The sequence below is a fragment of the Pezoporus occidentalis genome, unplaced genomic scaffold (assembly GCF_034315485.1).
Source record: "Pezoporus occidentalis ecotype Australia unplaced genomic scaffold, CSIRO_AGI_Poc_V1 ctg68, whole genome shotgun sequence".
Taxonomy (NCBI): domain Eukaryota; kingdom Metazoa; phylum Chordata; class Aves; order Psittaciformes; family Psittacidae; genus Pezoporus; species Pezoporus occidentalis.
The window spans coordinates 5,946,056-5,965,560 of NW_026916030.1; the positions used below are offsets into that span (position 1 = coordinate 5,946,056).

The following is a 19,505-nucleotide window of genomic DNA, read 5'->3' on the forward strand; positions in this document are numbered from 1 at the left end:
TTCTTTTGAAAAAGACTCTTGGAAATGGTAACATCAAGTGACAGTTGAATGTACTTTAATTCCTTCAAACAGAAGGATATCTTGAAGGTACATCAGAGAAATTATTTCATTGATTTCAGTCTTTTCAAAGAAAAAAAATGGCTTCAAAATTCAGGAACAATATCCAATAAACAAAGTACTGTGGTTGTGCACCTGGTTTAGTGTGGTACAAAGAGAAGCTTACAGATTCAAATGATGGCATAAACGACTGAGCAATCCATTCAGATAATGCTTGTTTACAGGGACAAAAACTATCTTGACAAGTATGAATAAGCACACAGATCATCTGTTTAAAAATAACCCAAACCTTTCTAACTGTATTTACACACACATGGATGTATTTGCTTTCCTTTGACACTAGAAATTACAGACAAAAGATTCCAGTTTATAGCAATTAAACTTCAAACAAAAATAGTCTTTCAAGTCATTCAAGTCATACAGCCCCAGAACAGTAGTTTCATTCTTTTTTAAACTGCTGCCAACTCTATATTCTAACTCTGGAAATTCAGGCCAGAAAGGCTGAATTCAGCTTCCACCTGTGACAGATTTCAATTGGCAGCATTAACTGGATGTGAGGAGCTCAAAGAGCAGTGGGGAATTAATGAGATACAGACACATAGTAAGAATGAATCTCCCACTCTTATCCAAGGTGAAAGGCTTTAAATGCTCATTATATGCATATACAAATTAAATGAAGTAAAATGGACACCTATTACACATTCAGCCAAATTAGACATTAAGTGAACAGTCAGAGCACATGACGGCCATCTGTAGTATTTCTTCAGCATTGCAGAGAAATGTGCTAATCCCTACTCATGTCTTCCATTGCTAGAAAAAAAATACACTTAAATAACAGTTTATTCTTTTAGCACATTAGTTTACTCTTTAGCCATTGTCAGGAGTAAAACCTTAAGCTTCTCAAGCAATTCAGTATTATCAATACAGTAGCAAGAGTGTTTTGGCAACCTCTGAACCCTAAAGATTTAGGCAATCTGCGAAGAAAAACCTCAGAAGTAGTATTTCATTATCCAGACTTCTCATTTCTTGTTCATGGATTTGAATTTACAGAACCTGAAGCTTTGATTACTTTCAAAAGTTTTTAGCGGTTTTCTGCTAGTAACCAACAGGGGTGTAACAATGGTACAGTATTTTTCCTAAAGCATGAAAAAGTCCTGGAAAAGATTATTTTCCTTGAAAAGCTACAGTTAGGACTACGTAACAATTAAGTAACAAGGCATCATGGCAAGAAATAGCACACTGACCCTCTATCACAACAGCAAATGGCTTCCAATCTCACAACAAAAAAGAATCAAATAAAAAGAATTAAAACTGAAGAGACTTCATAGGTTTGGTTCCTCCTCTCTCTAGATGCTAAGAAACCATTCCTGATTAACATCATCTTTACCCTGCAAGCAGGATCAGGGCAGAAGCTTTTGTTGAGATGGACTGAAGTAAATGGTTGCCTTATTTTGCATTGCTCACGTGCAGACTGGATGTTTTATTGTCTCTGATAACTGGATTAAATTCAAGCTGGACCAGACACTTACAGAATGTTTCCCCCACATGTTATTTGGGCATGTCTTAAACAGAGATTGATTTTGTTCTAAGTGTATTCTTAAGCATCAAAAATGCCAAATTTAATGATAGCAAATTCTGTGAGGAAAAGGAATCAGAGAATATAACAGCAAGTCTTCCCAGAAGACAGTCTTTTCTACACATCCAAAGAGAACTAGCTGTTTGAATTTTAGATTAGCTGATACAACATTTTCTTTTAAATATTTCAAAAGCACAGCATGTTAAAACAACTTTCATTACACTTTGTGGAATATCAGTACCAACAACTTCTAGGTGAAATTGTTACAAGCTACTCAAATGCAGTCTCTTAACATGAGGAAGAGTACAGTAGATCTAAAGCATATATACATGCTGCTACCAAGGAAAGAAAGCAGTCGAGTAGCAACTTTTTGTACACAAGCTTTGCTAATAATCTTGCTTTTTGAAATAGCCCCAAAATTAGTTTGCACTTAAGATTTTCAACTGAAAAGATTTACAAAACCCCTTGATCTTTTTATTCTGAGCTTGCATAGTATCTTTATGCAAACTGATTTACCGGAGATACAATGCTGCAAGCTACTACTTCAGATAGTTAATAATCAAGTGGTTTTTCCTCTTGCAAAACACAATATAAACCTCTATGTTCACACAAGGCATATGCACCCACAGCCCTGTCTTACTAAGTTTGGCAATTAAAGAACTGGAGTGTGCAGCAGTAACTATCAAACGAAACATTTCACAAGTATTCAAATAGTGGCAACTCAATGAACTGCTCATCAGTGCACACAACCGCAAGGTTGCTTCAAGCTGCATCAATACTGACCAAATGCCCCCCAAAATGCCAAGAAACTACAAAACAAGTTCAAAACAGGTTATTAAAACTGTTTCTTTCAGTGAAGACCAACCAGTCCCTTTGTGTACACATTTAGTTTTATTGTAACAAAGCAACTTGTACACTTTAACGTTTAAAACTGAGCATCTTTCTTTCCTTTCCAGTGAAACAAAAAAAAAAAAAAAGAACAAAAAAAAGAATTTAAAAATAAACAAGAACAAAATTACAATAGAGAAATGTCAATTCCAAATAAGATCCTACAGGTTCTGCTGATTCTCCATCAAGTGGCAGGGCTCAAAGTCATCATTAGGAGAAGATTTTATTTTAAAAGTGTCATCTTAAACTGCAAGGATGTTTGTTAAACATCACAATTAAACATGCCAAAGGAGAAGAAGCCATGTTGTCAAAATGCCCACGTAACCCACCCCAACATCTGAAACCCACCCAGCTCACCTTCTAGAACCCCAGTTTTTTATTTTATTTATTTTTTTTAGCTTTTTCTTTTTTTTTTTAAACAAGAGAAAGTAGACAGATACATGTTGGTAAATGCTAACTGTCCATATTCACATAGAGACACAGTGTAATCTCTGAGCCCAATATACAGAGAAAGAAGGAAAAAAGCTAGATTCTATGCACTACTACACAGGGGCCTAGCACTCTTCAGCTTCCAGCAGAGTGAAGGGAGCAGAAGGTTTTCTTTTTTCCCACAGAACATGGTGTGTTGATTCCATAAACAGTTTTTTGTTTTGAGACAGAAAGGGATAAAAATGAACTTGGAACAGAAACTGGCAGATTCTTTTCCACCGTATTCTGCTCAAGGTATTTCCCCCAAAAATAAAAGTGTGAACCATGGTGTAGAGGAGAGAAAAAGAGACCTCAAGAGAACAAGGCGACTGAGCACAAGAAAAAAAAGACAGCAACTTGCTCCCAGGGACTGGATTAAAATTAAAAAGGTAAAAAGGGGGTTTGGAATCCATCAGTGTTCAATTAGTCATCTTCTCCTTCATCCTCCTGTTGAAAGATAAGCAACAATTAAACAAATCTAGTCACTAAACTTCATAGAGCACGAACTTTCAAATGCAGTAACCACAACTGTTTCACTACCCTACAGACTACAATCCTACAGTGTTACTCATAGCATGCTGTCTGATGATCACTCTTTCACTCTTCACTAAGGAGTAGTAACACTTGCCATGAGCACCCACCTACACAGAAATAAGTTAATAACTGGATGTCCCAGTGAAAGAAACACCAGGTCTGGAAAAAATCACTACAAACACATAGGTTTAATATTTACAAAGTGAAGGGGTCTTTTTTTCCCCACCCCTAGTTTTAAACTCTGAAGAGTAATATATTTCAGATGTATTAGTGCTAAATTTCAGGCTGAATTTAGCACTTCCAGATGCTGAGTTCTAGGTTAAGTAATAACACGCTGGTGCCCACAACAACCCTTCTGTCCCAATGTGAACAGTTTTTTAGCTGCTGAAGCTCAGAGACACATCTAAATATGAGAAACAAAGACATTCTAAACTTGGTTATCAACTCCCTGAATGCTGTCCCTCAAATACCACTTGCTACTAAAGGAAATTTTTAATTCCTGAGCCCAACAGAGAACCTTACCTAAGCTGCCCATAAGCAGAAATAAACCAAAGGTGGGAGGATGACAGAACTGGACGCACCAACAAAAGCTATTTACAAGTAAAGCCTTGCTAGAATGTACACCAAGGATTTTGTTATGCTCACATCCTAATTCTTCTAAAGCATCTCCCTTACAAGTTTACTAAAACTACTTGTTTTCACTGTCATATGCACAAGCATAAGTACAGTGAAATATAATACACTGAAATAATTTGCTGAAATCATTTCACAAATTAAGGTAGTAAATATGCCTGGATTCTCCCCTCCAAACTCCTTGTCAGCAATTGTACAAAAAAATAACTCGGTATTCTGGCAAGATCCCTCTTAAGTTTCTTTAGATTCTCAAACACCAGAACTAGACAGTGTTAAGGGCTATTATTACTCACCTCTCCTTCCTCACCCTCATCATCATCTTCATCTTCCTCCCCCTCATCTTCATCTCCTTCTTCATCAATATCCTCTAACCCTTCTTCCTCTTCATCATCATCATCATCCTCTTCTCCCTCCCCTTCCTCATCATCCATATCAGGAACCTTAAAGACACGTATATACCATTAACTACAGTGATCAAATTCACTTACATGGTGCTATTATGGGTATGGATCAACAGCTCCGTGCTGTACTTACCAAGTAGTATTGCAATGGATTTGGCCAGATGTCATCCTTGATGACTTCTCCTAGCTCATCAGCCCCTGCATCAGAGTGGTCAGTGAACCAGGTGAAAAAGCTTTCTGGCTCTTCATGCTGCCTCTTCCTACTGGCTTTGTTCTGTGTCTGGCTTGACCGTTTTGTCAGATCCTGAAAAGAAAGTTAAGAAGTTCCACTAAAAAGTGGTCTTTACATGGCTTCTTTTTTCTTTTTTTTTTTTTTTCAAATAAGCACCATTTAGAAATATACTTATGTAAACAGCCACAAGAAGTCACTTATTACTCCCTCTTTCAGGAATAAGTCTTTAAGAAACATCTGGAACCCAAACAACTCAGAAAAAGACACTATATTTCTCATGAACATGAGAAAACAGCAAAACCGCCTGTTCCTTTCAAGGACCTCCACAGAACTACTGAAAATTCACAAGACCTTGCATTTGATTTATGTTCCTCTATCACAGGGAAGCACAAGTCTGACAAGTGTTTAATGACACACTGAACTTGCAAGATCTTACAATGGCTAAATGCTATGACTACTACATGATTTAAGAAAGACTCAGTCTCCACACCTCTATCTCAAGTTAAAGGCAGAGCTTAAAGAACTGCCCAGCCTTCTTATCCTAAGATTTCCTGCTTTGGAGTCTTCAGGCCATTCTTCGTAGTAAGTGAAGAGACAAGAAAGCCCCACACAAACCGCTAAAACATGGTCAGAACATACATGGGTCCTGTATCTACCCAAATTTCAGAAGTCTGCAACAATCTTTTTGTGGAGATTGAAAAGAAAATTACGATGCGCTATTTAAATCCAATCTTTCTTTGATCATATAACTCCGAACTTCTAGTATTTGTTTTCTTGACAGAATCACAACATTTATAGGTTTAGACTGTTTAATGAAGAATACCAGAATTCACACTGCTTTTGTAGTATGTTGTAAAGATCACTCTGCTAGTTTGTACTGGGCTGTAACTTCTTGTACAAGAGGCATAGTTCTCAATTAAAGATTAAGTTTTCCTCTCAGTCTGAGGGTGACAAAATAAGCAGTGACTTAACTGCAACCCTCAGTTCTGCTTTTAAAGACTCAGTTCACAATCTTCAGAATAACGTGAAAGCATTCGCAACTATTGCAGAAACTACAGCAAATTAATCACATTTGAACAGCAGATGGATGAAAGGTATGGTCACATTATTGCACGGCTGCAACTTCTACAAAGATGCAGTGTTTAGAAATTAAATTGAGGAAATAAAGAGAATAAAATCAAATCATATACCACTGTCTGACCCCCCATAATCCTGCTAGTTTTGGAATTCCTTATTTAACAGTTATCTTAAGCAAACAACAAAACACATCTAGATTCATGCCAGAGAGAGACAAGCTAATGCAGTTGTAATCTCTCCACCTGGTCATACTTGTACTTTCACTGCTCAGCTGAGCAAGAGAATTCACAACAGATCTCACATCAGTGGGGTATTCCAAACCCTCCAAGATAGGCATGCACTATGTATGTAGAGAAGTGGCAGTGGATTGACAGAGGAAGAAATGGAGGACAAAGCACCTTCCAATAATACAAAACTAGTCACAGGTACATACTTAAAGTGATGGCATCACAAAGAGGAGCAATCCTCTTTCCCAGATACATACCTTCCCAGATTTCCATTTGATCTCAGTTGATTTTGAAGAAGGGTCTCCACTTTCATTGAGGTGAAACTCTTTGGAGAGAACTTTATTTTCAAAGTATGGATTCTCATCAAAATACTGCAGAGTTGAAAGCAAAGAGTTAGAACCCACATCATGTAAACACATGTGCCAAGTCCTAGGAGTTAGCACTACCTATTACTAACTGTGTAACTGAAGAGATTAAGTTACAAACTACAACCCAATATGCAAGTACATAAAAACCAGCAGAAAAATCATAAATGAAAGAATTCTTTAAAGTACTTACAAAATCTATTCTGTAACCTGATTTGATGTCTTCAAATTCTGTCACCTCAACTCTGGTCAAATAATGCAGTGCTTCCTCATCTTCTTCTCCCAGCAGTGCAGATACTAAAGACAGAATTAGGAATCCCACATTAACAAAGCTATGAATGGTGTATCATGGGAATCATGCAGGTGAAATACAGGGAATTGACAGCAAGAAGGATTTAAAACGCAGCACGCCTGTCCAAGCCAACTTCTTGCAGCCCACTGTTTGCAAATTATCAGCCAGCAGACTATTGGCATTTATGTGATTTATATTGCTGAGGTCAAACCATGGTATTTGCTTGTTGTAGTTCGATTTTAAGAAGCAAGAAAAGCTCTACATGCATCTACCCTTCTCTCAAATAGATTTTCACACATGGCATTCACCACTCTACAAGCAGCCTACCAACACGTTTTATAGAAAGTCAGTTTACTGTCAGGAGCTCACCTCCAATTTAAAAATTAGCAAAACCACTAAAACTAGAATTATTTTTTTTTTGTCCTTTTTCTTAAGGGCCCAACTAATGAAAAAAATTCAGGAAACTTATCATTTGAAATACAGAAAGAAAACCACCACAGGATTTTCAGTGACCAAGATGCTCCTTTGAGCAACAAGTGTAAGAAATAAAAAGCTTGTAAAATACACTCTAGAACAAAGGAGGAAGTGTTTGCATATGGAACAGGCTTCTGTTTAAACATATGTCCAGCAACAATTCTAGAAAACCCTGAAGAGCTGCAAGACACATCACCAGCAAGAACACACTGAAAAAGAGGGCTTTTAAGAATATACCTTGTGGGTGGTTGACAAATGTTGTTACCCAGAAGTTTGGGATTTTGGCGATCAATTCTGACCTCTTCTGGAAGAATGGCTGGCGGAGTTTGTTGTATTTCTGTTCTACTTTCAAAATTTCCTCACTGGCTTGTTCATTCAGTCTGTAAAGACAAAGAGCCACGTTAAAGCACAAGAGTGAGAACTGAATTTTAAAGCCACATCAGCAGTAGTTAGCCAAAAAACTGACCAGGTTTGATTAAACTAGTCTCCCATATTCAACAGATGAGGCACCTAAAACAAAAAACAGAGGCCCTAAGCCCATAATGACTATTCAGAAACACACTACCAGAAGCAATTTCACTGATCTTAATGAAACATTCCTAATGCATCCTATGTTCTGCAACATTACATGAGGGACAGACCCTTATTTGTGCAAAGCAAAGTAGCTTTTACCTCTTAAATGTTTTGATTGCAAAAGACCTAAACACAGACAACACATAACACTATCACCTGCTCTTTTTAAGTTTTGAGCAAGCAAGCTCCAGAAAAGCAATTCTGCATTGACACAAGTAACATCTGAAGGTGCAATATCCAATTGGGTTTGGCTCCAAAAAAAGAGCCTCAATAATGCAACAGCTTCACATGGCCAGAGCCTCAGTGGTCATCTGCAGTCTTTGTAGGCCAGTGTGCACAGAGCTACAATCCAGGCAAATAGCAACTGAACCCACAGAGTTTTGGCACATGGAACTTAAGATTCAAGTGATGCTTTCTAAGCAAATGAATATGCAAGTTTTTAAACGTATAATGAAACCTAACTTTTCAAACAAGTTTTTGGTTCCACTTACACACGTAGAAGCATTTCTGCAAAAGAGCATACACAAGAACTTGAAAGCCCAATAGAAAATAAATTTCTAGTATCAAAAATATCACAATAAATTTTAAGCTTTAAGCTCAAGGCCTACCTTTTAAAATACCCGAAATAAAACAAGACCCCAGGATACTTCAATTCTTTTATCACATACAAACACCTCTTATATCTAATCAAGTCACCACAAAAGTGTGTCTTGAAAGAATTTAAACACAGTGAGAGCTACCACCGAGTAGGTTTCTTTACTAAATACTCTGACTTTTGAAAGTTACACTTCAATTTCTACTAAAGCATTCATTGTAAAAGCTTGCTCATTGTTACCTGTCTATTTCATTCTGTACTTCATCAATGTGTTCGATTGCTTCCTGTTGCTCTTTTTCTGAAAAAAACAAACAAAAATGCATCAAAATCCCTTCATTCAAGCCTGACAAATCAGCCGGGGTTTTGCTTAAGCCCTTTTCTAGTAACGTACTTCTGAATTACACGGATATTTCCACTAAATGTCATAAGTATTACAAGGACTTAAAGCTTCAGCTACTTCCAGGGTGCGCTACAGCTGAAGCACAGAAAAGTTTGACGAAACAGCAGTCAGAGAGTTCACCCTTAGAAATCCCAGTTCACATTCCCCTACACGGCTTTACAACTCAATGAGAAGTCGATCGTGACACATAAATAACAATTTCATTAAAAAGCTTTGAGCCGTATGTGCTAAGACAAACCCATTTGAAAGAACGTTAAAAAATTTAGAGAGACCAGAAAAATCAATAGAACGGCGACACGCCGCCTTCTAAAAAATGACAAGAACATTCGACAGGACGGTTACAAGCGAAAAACCCTTCAAAGCCGCAGTTTACCGGGATTTTCGCACCGGAACGTCCCCTCCACAGAGCCTGGCTGAGCTCCGCGTTTCAGGAGCCCTGTTTACCTATCGCGCTGGAGATGAATGACCGGCCGCGGAAAGTCGCGGGAGCGGTGCAGCACGCTCCCTCCTCCCCTGTTAAGTATCCCGCGCGGCTCAGCCCGCGTTAGGGGACAGCTCTCCCGATGAACGCTCTGCTTCGCCCTCCCCACGGCGGAGAAGCGGCCGCGGATAGAAAGCACGTGTGTGACCGGCGCTGGCAGCGGGCGCCGCACCGCAGGGAGCGAAGGCGAGTTTGATGGAAGGAGGAAGAAGAGCGCTGCGCCTTTCCCGCGGCGGCGGCCGCCGGGAGGAAACCCACGGCGCGGCGACCTTTAAAAATCCCTGAGCTGCCGCGAATCGCACGTGGGGCCGACGCGGGCGGCTCCATCGCCGCCCGAGCACCGCGTGGCTCCCCGGGCGGCCAGGCCCCGCTGCATCCCCGCGCGGCGGGGCAGCACCACGCGGCCGCGGCGGCGCGGGGACCAGGAGGCGGCGAAGCATCATGGCGGCGGCGGAGCACAATGAGGCTCCGCGGATGCTGCTCCGGGAGGGGGGGCGGGGGGGTCCCGCTGCTCCGCCAAGGCCGCAGCGCCCCCCGCCCGGCCCCGCCTGCGCCCGTGGGGAAGGAGGCCGGGCCGGGGAGCGGAGACAAAAGGGCGCTAACATGGCCTCCTCCTGCCGCTGCTGGGGCCTGCACATCCGCCCGGCCAACCCCGCGCTCTTCCCGCCTCCGGCCCGGCCGCGGCCCGTGTGGCTGGGGAAAATGGCGGTCGGTGCGGCGCGGTGCGAGGCGGAGGCCGCGGCGGCTGCCGCCATTCCCTTCCCGCCCCCGGCGCGGCCTCACCTGAGGTCTCGTCGGCCCCATCGTGGTTGGAGTTCAGCTCCTTCTTACTGACTTTGGCCGCCGGCGCCGACATGTTGGTGGCTGCGGAGCGGAGCGCGGAGGGAGGGGGGCTGTAACGGGACTGAGCAGGGGGGAGGGGAGGGGGGCCGGGCACAGACTCCTCCTGCTGCTGCTGCCACCGCCGCTCTGGCTCCCTCCGCCGCCTCCGGGGCGCTCCGGCCTCCTCCGCCCGGACCTGGGGCTCCCAGAGAGCAGGGGGCGGCAGCGGCACTCGCTCTGCCTCACGCTCTCCACAGCCAGCACCACCACCGCCGCCTCCTCCTGCTGCTGCTGCTGCTGGCGAGGGGCGGGCAGCGCGGCGCGCATGCGCAAGACCCCCCCCTTCAGGGCACTGGGGGGGGTGGGGGGTGTACGGCGGCCGCAACGCGCAGGCGCACCAAGCCCCCCTCCGGGGCACTAGGCAGCGGGCGGCCAGACGCGCAGGCGCGCTGCGCTCCCCTCCGAGAGTGAGACCTAGAGCGCCGCTCCGCGCAGGCGCGGACACCACCTCCTCGCCGCGGGCGGGCGGCGCGCAGCCGCAGAGGCTCCGCTCGTTGGCCCCGCCCCGGCCGGCCACCCCATGCCGGGCTCCCATTGGCTGCGCCGGGCGGCCTCGGAGGGAGCGGGAGGCGGGGCTCGGCGCGGAGACACAGAGGGCGGCGGGAGAGGCGGGAGAAGGGCGGGGGCGCGCGCAGGTGTGCATGGCGCGCGGGGACGAGGGGAGCGCGAGGCGCATGCGCGCCGCGCTCTGTGCCCGCGCTCGGCTCGTCAGGGCCGCCCAGTGAGGGGAAGCGGACGGGGGTGGGAAACGAGGCGGGGGAAAAAGGGGCGTTTGGGACCAGCGGTCTCCAAATGGGGGATCCCGAAATGGCTGCTGAGGGCAGCGGCTGCCTGTGGTGGCCTCAGCACCAGCCTCAACGCCTCGAGAGGCAACGTGAGGTGAGGTCGTGTTTCCACAGGGACACGGCGATCCCCGTCCTCCCTGAGCCGGAGCACGACCCAGAGCGAGAGCTTCAGATGTTAACGTTTTAAAAGCACAGAGGCCCTGTCAGTCACATGCGGCTATTGTGGGAGCACAGCTCTAGAAGGTCACAGAGCCCAGCCGCCTGCCAGCACACCTGCCACTGCACCAAGAGCAAGCAGACTTTAAATAACCGGTTTTGTCCCTTTCCTGTCCACCTGTCATGGAAGGGCTCATTGCAGCTTCACAGCTACAGATAGCTCTGCTTTGCTCTTAAAGTAACAGCTAAGCCAGTCTTTTCCATAAAAATACACAGTGTATCAGTCACAGATGAATATTTCGATGCAGACCAGGCTAAGAAACAAGTAGAACTTTGATGGAGTAGGAACTTGCCTTTTGTGTCTGCTTTCCAGTCACACAAGACTACCATATTCTCCCTGCTTGCTTCCTTTTTTGTCTCTTCAAGTTGCCCCTTCCAATGGACTTACTCAACAAGGCCGGGATTAGTTTCTGCTTCCTCAAAGGTCTTAAGGTCTTCTGATGCCCACTACCACCTGCTGCTTCCAAATCCCAATTGCTTTCAAATCCCAATGGCTTTTTCTTTTGTATTCCCAGCTGTCACTTCCTACCAGCTATGTCCTTGCTTCCACTGCCACCTACAACGGCTGCTGCATGTCCACAATTTGAATTGAGCTTCCCCGTGCACACAGCAGGACAGGAGCTGCCATCCTCTGCTTTCCATACCGCAGTGAACTCTCAGCTGCTGGGCACAAAGGTAAGCAAAGCATCATAACTTTATAAATGCAAGATTATAAAATCCTTCCCAAGAAGGATGTCCCAAGGCCTTCCCAAAGCCCATTGCAGTGAGAGAACATCTCTCATACCCTGTCTGCATCTCCCAAGATCAATTAAGAAGGGTATCTTCACATTCAGATCAGGTAAGCTCGTGTGTGTGGCTCATTTTTTCTTCCTTCTGTTTCCCTTGAGTCTCTACTATGCAGTTGTATCTGTGTGATTTCTTTTTCTTCTTTTTTCACCTGTGATTTACTGTTACATTGTATTGCTCTACATTAGCCTTTGAAGGTCTATAGTTTGAAAGTACGGGCCGTAAGTTTGAACGTTAGTTCCAAGCAGGCACATGATCCAAGCAGCATCTGACTGCGCCCTACCAGAATCACTTGTTTAGTCTATGAAACACTAAGTATTCCTGAAGTACGGTATTGAGGTGATCCAGTAAAGTCAAATAATCATTAATTTTCATTGCTGTACTGTTAAAAACATTTCCATGATCCATTTATTGGACCTTAAAACTAGCTATTATCAAGAGTAGATATTAATTATATATATAAAAATATTAAAATAAAAGCTTTCAAGAGAGATTTAAATTTGAGACACAAAATACAAACTTATGCTTCCCTGTGAAAAGGGAAACCAGAGTTTGATGTTTTGGAGGAAGTAGCATTCCTTCACATAGTTACTTTCCTTTTTGCTTGCTTTATTCCTTCAGTGCTGGTGATGTGCTGGTCCCAGCTTCCTAATAAACCTTTTGTCCTAACTCCTTCTGTTAGAAAAGCTACGTCAACATCAATACATCTTCTCTGATTGTACATCCTTTCGCTCCAGCTGACCAGGTGCTATTGCTTTAACAGCCTGTCCTTTCTGCTTGTGAGAGAGCCTCACTTAGACTGTTGTACTGCAGCCTAACTTCTGGGTACGTGTAGTAAAAGGTCTCAAAACAACAGGTGCTTCAATACTTCTGGGGCTTGGCTAAAGGAATGTGACAACAACTCATAGAATGATGACCTCTCTGTGCTCTCGTTGCTTTATAGAACAATGAAGTAAAACTGAGCAATTGAGTTAGAGTTGTTGTTGAGCCTGAGGAGGGGTGGAGGAGAGATGAAGTGATTTACCGTTTGTTCTTGCTGCATTGTTAACATGTACACTCAGGAGGAATAGAACTGAAATGTCTGTGAAGAAACAACTCTCAACTCAGTCGCAAACTGTTCCTCTGTGTAGGTATCCCAAGCCCCATGTGGTTTCATTACAAGGGAAGGAAAATGTTATCTGGGTGGTATAAAGTCTTGTTGTGACATGAGTTACCTGCTGTTAAACAAGATTTTCAGAAATTACATACGATGCTTAGACCTAATATATAACTGTGTTTAATATCCCTGATACTATTAAACACACACCCCCACACTCCCACCCCCAAACTTAGAGGTTTAATTGATAAATATTCAGTTATTTCCTTCCAGTTCTTTCCAGTGTTTTTCATTATCTGTAGCTAACTTCTAAGGCAGTTTTAGTCCTTGAATAATGGTTAAAATGTACAGTTATAATCCTATGATATAGGGGGTGTGTGAATGTATTTAGAGAAGATGACATCCTTCTTGCAAGACCTTTCTCAGCTTTGATTAGATCAGATATAACAGAACAGTAACATTTTTTTCTGGACTATGCTATCCAAGTAGCTATGCTGCCTATATCAGAAATAGCTCTTTTCCCTCTGTACTACACAGTTAGCATTCCTGCTTTCGTTTGCACTTCAGGTTGCACAGTTCAAGTTACAAAACCATACTGTATGTGGCATCGTTCAAACTCGGCACAAGTACTCTGGCATTGACACATCAGAGTGTTTGATCTTTGCAGCCGCCTGATGGCAATGACTTTCTCAGACAAATGAAAATGTATGTTAGTTTTCCTTTACATATACTTGGGATAATTGGGGCATTTGGCAGCAGCTGATAATGATTAGTGGCCTTACAATTTACATACAGTGTAGCAGTAACTGCATGTTTTTCTCAAGAATTGAATAAACAGAGCTGTTTCGTAAAGATCATCTCATATTTCCTCCTTGATCTAAAAGTTCAGTTTCCCCAAGACTTCTTTCCTTTGTTAGGTGTGTTAGTACAAGACGGAGACATAATTGGCAATAATCTTTAGTTTCTGGAATGTCAAGCTGGCTGTGTATTTTAAACATATCCCCCCAGTTTGGCAACTGAAATCAGAAAATGTGCTAAATCCTCTAAAATACAATGCAATGATGCGTGAAAAAGAAAGGGAGTACATTTCCTTGTAAGTATTTCTGCACGGCAAAATGGGCATACATCAAATCATGCAAGTCAATATAATTAATGGCAACTGCCATTTTTATAGCCTTCCATCCCAATGAATCTTATAGCCTTTACAGAAATTACTGTACAGAAATATAAGCCAAGGATCATTTTACCACTGCTGAAATGAAATAAACTGCTTAACAATTGTGCATCTAAGATGGGAGCTTGCTCTTTCACAGAGAATGCAGACTTAGGCTCTGTATTAGGAACAAAGATTCCCCCTTGGAGTGCAAGACCAAACTTTTTAGCCTATATGAAAGCTTTTAAATGACGGAGTACACCTGTGAGCTGAAGGCTGCACAACATCTCGAGCACACATAAGCTTGTACTTGATAGTAAAGTCTGACTGGCATATCAGAGCTTACCCTAAGCAGCAGGCAGAGCTGCTTTGCTGCGTGTAATCAGTTTGACAGCCCCCAGGAATTGCTGAGTCTCCATGACCCTTGAAAGACAGTTTGGCACATATATTAAACAGACAAATACCTCCCCTCCAGCTGTTTATCCATCTCCACTGGCCACAGACCTTCCCAGTTGAACACTCACATTGGAACTGAGTGGTTAGATAATGACAGAATAATCTTCCACGTGTCCTCACAGTTGTTGCAGTTTAAACCCTCGGATGAAAATATTTCTGGGCGACTAACTGCCTTTGAAGCAGGATGGTGGTTCAGTGACACAAACAACAGGCAGTGACTAATGGAGCTGAAGAAATCCAGTGATTCTGTTTGGATTTGCTCTTTTCTTCCTTTGGTAAAGCTCCCATTAGACACAGTTGCTAAACCGGATTTTTACTTTTTCTTATACCAACATTTTTAACTTACCAGAGCACTTGCTTGTCATCTGTGAAGAACTGGATGGTCATGTAACACTTGTGCTCATTCCCAGATACTAGAGACAAAGATGCAGTCAGAAGATTCTTAAAACTCTTAAATTCAATGAAATCCAAGACACCTGAACACGAGACATGAGCTTTTCAGATAGGTGGGTACTTAAGAATGTTTTTCTTCTATTTTTCACCTAAGGTGTAGAATTGTAAATTTTGTAGGGAACCAAACTGATCTGTGCCTTCAGAATATTAGGGGAAGTTACTTACTGGAAAATTAAGTTACATTCTGCATTACGGAATTAAGAGTCCCTGCCCAAAGAGACAGTGGACTGGAGGAGTTTTCTGCCTTCTTTGACTTTCACTCAGATTTTATTTCTCAGACATTGATGTCCTGTTACTTGGCTTAGCTGGAGCCCTGTGGCTGTTAACTACTGATCAGCTGTGCCAACAGACACATGTATAGCTGCTGTTACAAATCCAGAATGCCGGAATTGTAGTTTGTAAAAGAAAAACTGTTTAAATATCAGCTTGTCCAGGTGTGCTGCTACCACTTCCAGATGTGAGTATCTCCTCTTGCCTGAGGAGTTCACAATCCAAAGGCAGGATCTGAAATGCACAGCAGCTTTGTTTGAAAACATGTATTGGCACATGCAAACGTGTCTCTTCACTATCTGCAACACCTGCAGGGTGTTACAAGAGCAGATATTTAGATTTTCATGGTGCATTCACAGGAGTGGATGTTCAAAAGCTATCCATACAGATACAAATTCATTAGTTTTCAAGTCAGTATTAAAGCCTGCATTGAACCAAGCTTAATACAGCTACAGCTTCACAGAAACTGTCTGAAAAACAAGATAATTATTTGAAGTCATCTGGTCATTAAATGAGGTATGGTAGTGTTTATGTTTGAGGCTTCATTTTACTACATACCTGATATATTTACTACATACCTGCCAAATGAAAGCTCTAACCAGAAGTTCGTGGGAAAACTGACTAATTACAAGTATTCCTAGGTAGAAAGAGAAATCACAAATAAAGACGCTTTCAAACTGGAATACTACAGTATTTATACTTGGAGTTATTCCGGAATAGCTCTGCCAATGAAATTTTTTATGTGGAAGGCCCTGAAATAATTCACAGGGGAAGTAGCTACTGTCTATTCAGTGCTGCTCTGCCTAAAGAAAGGCTGTAATTTCCTCACAGCTAGGGCAGAAGCTGTGGTGCTAGACACAGTCTTTCTAATGAGACAAGAGATATGGATAGAAATTTGGGACAGTTACAGTGTTATAAATTTAAATGAATGCTGAATTGAAGTTTTAGGATAAACACTGAGGGTAGAGCACTGCTGAGGACTAGGAAAAACTGTGTTTCTGTGGGTTCTCCTGCAAGGCAACTTCCAGATGATCCTCTCCCTCTTCACTCCTGGGAGCAGCATTTCTACAAGATTTATAAATGTTTGCTTTCCAGGATTTTAACTCTGGCCATTTCCCAAAATTCTTATTTCTCATCTCTTCAGGAGTTCTCCAGCAGGAAAACTCTTGCTGAATCCTAAACAAAGTTGAGTAACACTTGAAGATTTGGTCCCTCAGGAATAGCAGTAGAGTTTTACACTATGTGTATTCCATCCATTGTTACCAAGTGCCAGCTGGTTTTGTGGGAATCATTAAAAACTTCCCTTGTTACGTAGAGCACCATTGATACCTGAACTCAGGGAGAACCACCTCTGTTTCTATCCAGAAAATATTAGATGAAACTAAGCAGTGAAGAGCCAGTATGTTATTTGCAGTTGTGCAGTTTCAAGTTGGCATTGCTCAAACATCTGCAGAGTGTCTTAAGTAGGAGTACAGTGACAGAAAAGGTGAAACAAAAAAGAGGAAAATATGTAGGGAACTGTTAATATACAGGTTTTGCTATAATAATACATTGTACACATTATTCCTTTCATCTGAGAAAGTCAAAGCTCATTAAAAAGTCCAGTTAAATATTAAAAGCTCTGTGAGGAAAGCAATTATTTTATTGGTAGGTTAACTGAATGTCAGTCATTCAGACTTATTCCACATTAGCGCCTAAACAGAACTCAAGAATAGATTTAGTCTCCAACTTCAGCTACAGAAAATGCTGCGCAAGTTGCCAACAATGAAGATCTGCAAGTGGAATTTGGTTAATTGTGTCAGTCTGTAGGAACACGTATTATTTTTTGGTATTATAATAGGTCTGTGAATCCCGAGAGTTCTGAGAGTGTGATCCCTTGTGCAAGGTACTGCCTGAACACAAAGGTGGTTCTGGTTTGGAGGAATGTAAAGTCTTTCAGGACATAGTTTGACAAACTATGTTTCAGTGGAAGTTCCTACTTACACATTCCCCAGCACACATTCCTTCCCTCTTCTCCTTCTCACTGTCCCTGAATTGTGCCAGTGCAGGGTTGAGGTTTTTTGTAGCCTCGTGTTAAATCAAAGCAGGAAACTGATTTCAATTAGAAGTAGTCCCCATAAACCCCATTTATTTTTAACTCAGACTAGTGCTTAGATCTGCTGCCCTGGTGCAGATGAACGAACAATGACACAAAGAAAGAGGGTCCCTTGGAGGCAGGAATGAACAAGGAAAGAGTAAGGAACATGTTTAAGTCTTGCTTACTTAGAAGAGTTATTTCTCAAACTGTACCCTTACCATGACATGGTTGCAGTTGTAACTGGTGTGAGAAACAGCAATTTTGTTGTCTTCTTGGTAAGTTTTGTTTAAATTAACACAAGCGAGTGAAATATATCAATAGACAAACAGCTGCTCTGCCACCTCAGGTGACACAGTGTAAACTTTTTCAGACTAAGATTTGAGATCATTGCCAAAAAGTCATCCTTCCCCTTTAGGATTCAAAAATGACATCTCTCAGAAGTACACGAAGGAAATAACCTTTAAATTCCGTGTTTGTTTTCACAGTGGTATGGCTGGAAAATAATTTCATCTGCCTTTGCAAAGGGGTTTGGAGATGGTATAAAACAAAGTAGAGACCATTTCCCTCCCACCGCAGTCGTACATGTATTATCTGACTCACCACTTGCGGGACTGGGACTCCTTCTGGCAGCACTGCTTTTATTGAAAATTCAAGCATGTGAAAATATTGTCTATTTTCAGGTTACTTTGTTCACTGTTTCGTTCAGGTCACTGTTTCTTTCCTTTAGAGGTTTGGAACACTACATTCAGTAAATGCTGGATATTGCTGTTCTTAAGCCTTGTGAGAAGGACCAGCACAGTGGAAAGGAAGGGGGGAGGGAAGGGAAGGGAGAAATGAAAGGGGAGGAGAGTCCATATCTGAAGAGAGACTCCAGACTAGAGAAATTTTACTGACATCCATTCAGTTTCCAGCAGGGTCTCCTTCAAGGGCTTTTACTGAGATCCAAAGGCCCTTGCAATTCACAGAGGCATTTACATGCAACGTTGCCCTCTGGGAGCTAAGGTATAACTGTACTCCTGGATAATAATAACAAAGAATACTACCAGACTCCTATTGAAATGTCAACCAGGCAGAGGGTAACAAAGAGATGCTAATATAATTAATTATGAAGCCTCAGTACCCTCATTAACACATCTTTAGTGCCTGGATCTTTGAAAATCAGCTGTGTAAAGTGACTGTCAGAGTTAATTCCTTATAAATTGCCTCTTGTCACATCCCAGCACTGCAGCAAGTTCTCTCAGGCCTTATTGATGCTAAGAAATCTGTTAGGGCTTTTTTCCCCCCCCAGCACCAATGCAGTTATACTGGTGTTATTAAAGTTATAAGTTGTTGCATAAGCAGGAGTTTGTGAGGCCAGAATAGAGCAGAATAAAAATGCCTTTACTCAGTCCAGCTTCCACAATTGGCAGCATAAATAGGAAAAAGCTTCTATCAATTACATGGAACACTAAGGACAAAAGAAAAACAGGCATGAAAGGTGTCACATCATTTGGCATTAAAATATTTCCTGACGCTACTTTTTCAATTGAGGATCGCAGCCAGTTTGCAGCTCTCCCTCCTCCTCCTGCCTTCACCACAGCGTTTCAGCTCCAGGCCTCATTCCAGTGCATCCTCCCTCCCTCCCCACCACTCCCGCTTACAAATATATATTTCAATAGACTTAGGCTACATGGAGTTCCAAAACCAGCATGTAATTGGTGCAATTGTCTTTTACACTTCTCCACAGAGAGCCACATTCATGTCTTCTTAAGCCCTGTTTTGTCATGTTTTCACTCCTCCTTTTTTTGTTTAAGTCAGACTGGCATCCGTACTTGTGTTGGGAACCCTACACACACACTACTGGAAGGAGTTACACAAGCTGGCTGCATTGGTGGTTCATTCTCTTATTTCTGAGTACCAGACTACTACACTCTCATTGTGAAAGATAAAGGTGCCACCTTACAGAGGCGATAAAAAGTGATCATTACAAATGACTTGGCATTTTCTGCAGCAGTCAAAACACTCACAATGACATACCTAATTTGTCTATACAAGAGATTCTGCTTCCCTTAATCTTTG

The 19,505-nt window shown here is 42.3% G+C and overlaps 1 protein-coding gene and 1 long non-coding RNA gene across 2 annotated transcripts; one reads left to right on the forward strand and one right to left on the reverse strand.

Annotated features, from left to right (window-relative positions):
• Positions 1-2,505: 2,505 nt before the first annotated feature.
• Positions 2,506-10,406, reverse strand: SET (SET nuclear proto-oncogene). The gene is made up of 8 exons (XM_062641430.1): positions 10,057-10,406; positions 8,633-8,690; positions 7,462-7,604; positions 6,652-6,755; positions 6,351-6,464; positions 4,691-4,861; positions 4,450-4,596; positions 2,506-3,436 (listed from the first exon to the last, which is right to left on the reverse strand). The coding sequence occupies exons 1-8, from the start codon at positions 10,127-10,129 to the stop codon at positions 3,413-3,415; spliced, it is 834 nt and encodes a 277-aa protein (XP_062497414.1). The 5' UTR covers positions 10,130-10,406; the 3' UTR covers positions 2,506-3,412.
• Positions 10,407-10,918: 512 nt separating this feature from the next.
• LOC134175442 (uncharacterized) lies at positions 10,919-13,890 on the forward strand. The gene is made up of 3 exons (XR_009969012.1): positions 10,919-11,034; positions 11,672-11,831; positions 12,706-13,890. It is a non-coding gene; the product is annotated as an uncharacterized LOC134175442 (long non-coding RNA).
• Positions 13,891-19,505: the final 5,615 nt, after the last annotated feature.